Source organism: Vicia villosa, linkage group LG7 (assembly GCF_029867415.1).
Source record: "Vicia villosa cultivar HV-30 ecotype Madison, WI linkage group LG7, Vvil1.0, whole genome shotgun sequence".
Lineage (NCBI taxonomy): Eukaryota > Viridiplantae > Streptophyta > Magnoliopsida > Fabales > Fabaceae > Vicia > Vicia villosa.
The window spans coordinates 30,281,264-30,284,892 of NC_081186.1; the positions used below are offsets into that span (position 1 = coordinate 30,281,264).

At 39.0% G+C, this 3,629-nt stretch overlaps 1 protein-coding gene across 1 annotated transcript; it reads left to right on the forward strand.

Annotated features, from left to right (window-relative positions):
• The first annotated feature begins 455 nt into the window (after positions 1-455).
• On the forward strand, positions 456-1,154 carry LOC131618815 (uncharacterized). Its single transcript, XM_058889971.1, has one exon. The coding sequence runs from the start codon at positions 456-458 to the stop codon at positions 1,152-1,154; it is 699 nt and encodes a 232-aa protein (XP_058745954.1).
• The last annotated feature ends 2,475 nt before the right edge of the window (positions 1,155-3,629 follow it).

Consider the following 3,629-nt stretch of genomic DNA (forward strand, 5'->3'; position numbering starts at 1 on the left):
ATATTGCAATATGAATCAACTTACTGTTGAAATATAAACTTGATTTGGGCCTAAATTAATTATTTGGTTCCTTGGGCTTAGTTATTTTGGGCTTAAGTAATTATGGGTCATGTTTCTAGAGAATTCTTGTAGTGTTTGGAGTGTCTAGATATTTCTTATGGTTGTAATATTATCTAGAATACTCTTTGGATCTCTAGAGTTGAGAACTCTCTAGAATTAGTGTGTCTAGAGTTCTCCTTAGAGTAGTATAAATAGAGATGTAATCCTACACATTTGTATAAAGCAAAAATACAAAGTTCTTTCTTCCATAAAGAATTCTCCTACCTATCAAGTTTCCATTAAAGCCTCCAATATTTCTGAACAATTTCCCTCATCACAAAGGCTTTATTTCCAACAAAGTGGTACCCGAGCTTCAAGGTCCTCAAAAGATTGCAAATGGAGGTTTTCATTTTCAAATGTGGATGCTCACAAAGAACAACTATGATAATTGGAGTATCAAGATGAAGGCGCTACTAGGATCTCAAGATGTGTGGGATGTCGTTGAGAAAGGCTTCAAGGAGCAAGATGAAGCCTCACTAAGTCAAGGTGCAAAAGATACATTGAAGGAGTCAAGAAAGAGAGACAAGAAAGCTCTCTTCCTCATTTATAAATCGGTGGATGAAGATACTTTTGAGAAGATATCCAACGTAACGACGACCAAAGAAGCATGGGACAAGCTTCAAACTTGCAACAAAGGAGTTGATCAGGTAAAAAAGATTCGTATTCAAACTCTTAGAGGTGACTTTGAACATTTGTTTATGGAGGAGTCCGAGTTATTTTCTGATTATTTTTCTCGAGTATTGGCCGTAGTCAATCAACTTAAAAGAAATGGTGAAGATGTTGATGATGTGAAAGTCATGGAGAAAATAATTCGCACTTTAAATCCAAGTTTTGACTTCATTGTTACCAACATTGAAGAAAATAAGGATTTAAAGACCATGGCCATAGAGCAACTCATGGGTTCCTTGCAAGCATATGAAGAAAAACAAAAGAGAAAAACTAAACAAAAGGAGGATATAGAGAAACTACTACAACTCAACATAAAGGAAGCAAAAAATGTAAACTACAAGAGCCAAAGAGGACGAGGTCGTGGCCAAGATCGTGGACATGGATGAGGACGTGGAGGAGAAGGAAGAGAAGGTTACAAAAACTACTCTAACAACTTCAACAATGGAGAAAGAAGTTGGAATCCACAAGCGACAAGAGGTCGGGGAAGAGGAAATTCATGGTCGAGGTGCGAAAAATCACAAATCAAGTGCTTCAACTGCAACAAGATTGGTCACAATGGATCCGAGTGTAGATTCTCGAAGAAGGTTGAAAAGAAAACTAACACTGTTGAAGAAAAAGGTGGAGAAAAAGAAACTTTGCTACTCGCATGTCAAAACCAAGTTGAAGAGAAAAGAAACAAGTGGTGCCTCGACACAAGTGCAAGCAACCACATGTGCGGCGATCGAAGCATGTTTGTAGAGATCAATGAAGCGGCAACTGGCGATGTCTCATTTAGAGATAACTGGAAGATACCGGTCAAAGGCAAAGGTAAAATTCTCATACGCTTGAAGAATGGTAGTCATCAATTCATATCCAATGTCTACTATGTGCCTAACATGAAGAATAATATTTTGAGCTTGGGACAATTATTAGAGAAAGGCTATGACATCCACTTGAAAGAACATAGTCTTTTCTTAAGAGATTGTAGACATAACTTGATTGCTAAGGTGCCTATGTCAAAGAATAGATTTGAACATTCAAAATGATGTGGCAAAGTGTCATAAGGCTTGCTATACGGATTCTTCATGGCTATGGCATCTATGATTCGAGCATCTCAACTTCGATGGTCTAGAACGTTTGGAAAATAAGGAGATGGTGAGAGGCTTGCCTGGCATCAACCACCCAGACCAACTCTGTGAAGGATGTCTAATTGGGAAGCAATTCCGAAAAAACTTTCCAAAGGAATCAACTTCAAGAGCCACAAAGCCGCTATAGCTCATACACACAGATGTGTGTGGACCAATCAAACCCAACTCTTTTGGAAAAAGTAAGTGCTTTCTCCTATTTATTGATGATTATTCCAGAAAAACATGGGTTTATTTCTTGAAGGAGAAGTCAGAAGTGTTTGAAAACTTTAAGAAGTTCAAAGCCCTTATGGAGAAATAAAATGGTCTTTCCATTAAGGCCATGAGATCTGATCGAGGAGTAGAGTTCACTTCAAATGAGTTCAACAAATATTGTGAAGACCATGGAATTCATCATCCACTGATAGTGCCAAGATCGACACAACAAAATGGAGTAGCAGAGAGAAAGAATCGAACCAAACTTAACATGGTGCGAAGCATTCTCAAAAGCATGAAGATGCCGAAGGAGTTTTGGGCCAAAGTCGTGGCATGTGCGGTTTACTTGACAAATCGCTCCCCAACAAGAAGTGTGCACGAGAAGACACCACAAGAAGCATGGAGTGGAAGGAAGCTCGGGATCTCTCACCTCAAAGTGTTTGGAAGTATTGCCTACACCCATGTTCCAGATGAAAACATAAAGTGGAGAGACGCCATGGACGAAGAAATCAAGTCAATCACGAAGAATGTTACGTGGGAACTTACTACACTTCCACGAGGACACAAAGCAATCGGAGTAAGATGGGTGTACAAGGCGAAGAAGAATGCAAAAGGAGATGTGGAGAGATATAAAGCAAGATTGGTGGCGAAAGGATATAGTCAAAGACAAGGAATTGACTATGATGAGATATTTGCTCCCGTTGCTCGTCTTGAAACTATTAGACTGATCATTTCTTTGGCAGCCCAAAATAAATGGAAGATCTATCAAATGGATGTGAAGCAGCCTTCTTGAATGGTTTCCTCGAAGAAGAAGTTTATATTGAGCAACCATTGGGTTATGAAGTAAAAGGGCAAGAAGAAAAAGTCTTGAAGTTGAAGAAGGTGTTGTACGGTCTTAAGCAAGCACCAAGAGCTTGAAATGTTCGAATCGACAAGTAATTTCAAGACAAGAACTTCATCAAGTGTCCATATGAGCATGCACTTTATATCAAAGCGCAAAGTGGAGATATTTTGATTGTGTGCTCGTATGTAGATGACTTGATTTTCACAAGGAACAATCCAAGCATGTTCGGAGAGTTCAAGAAAGACATGTCAAATGAATTTGAGATGACAGATATAGGGCTCATGGCATATTATCTCGGCATCGAAGTAAAGCAAGGAGACAAAGGAATTTTCATCACCCAAGAAGGCTATGCCAAAGAAGTACTTAATAAATTCAAGATGGATGACGCCAATTTAGTTGGGACCTCGATAGAATGTGGAAGCAAGTTAAGCGAGCATGAAAATTGAGAGATTGTGGATCCAACTCTTTACAAAAGTTTGGTTGGAAGTTTACGTTACTTGACATGTACAAGGCCGAATATTCTCTATGCCGTAGGAGTCGTAAGTTGCTACATGGAAGCTCCAACAACAACTCACTTCAAGGCGGCAAAGAGAATTCTTAGAAACATCAAAGGTACAACAAACTTTGGCTTGCACTATTACTCTTCTAACAATTATGAGATAGCTGGCTACAGTGATAGTGATTGGACTGGAGACTTG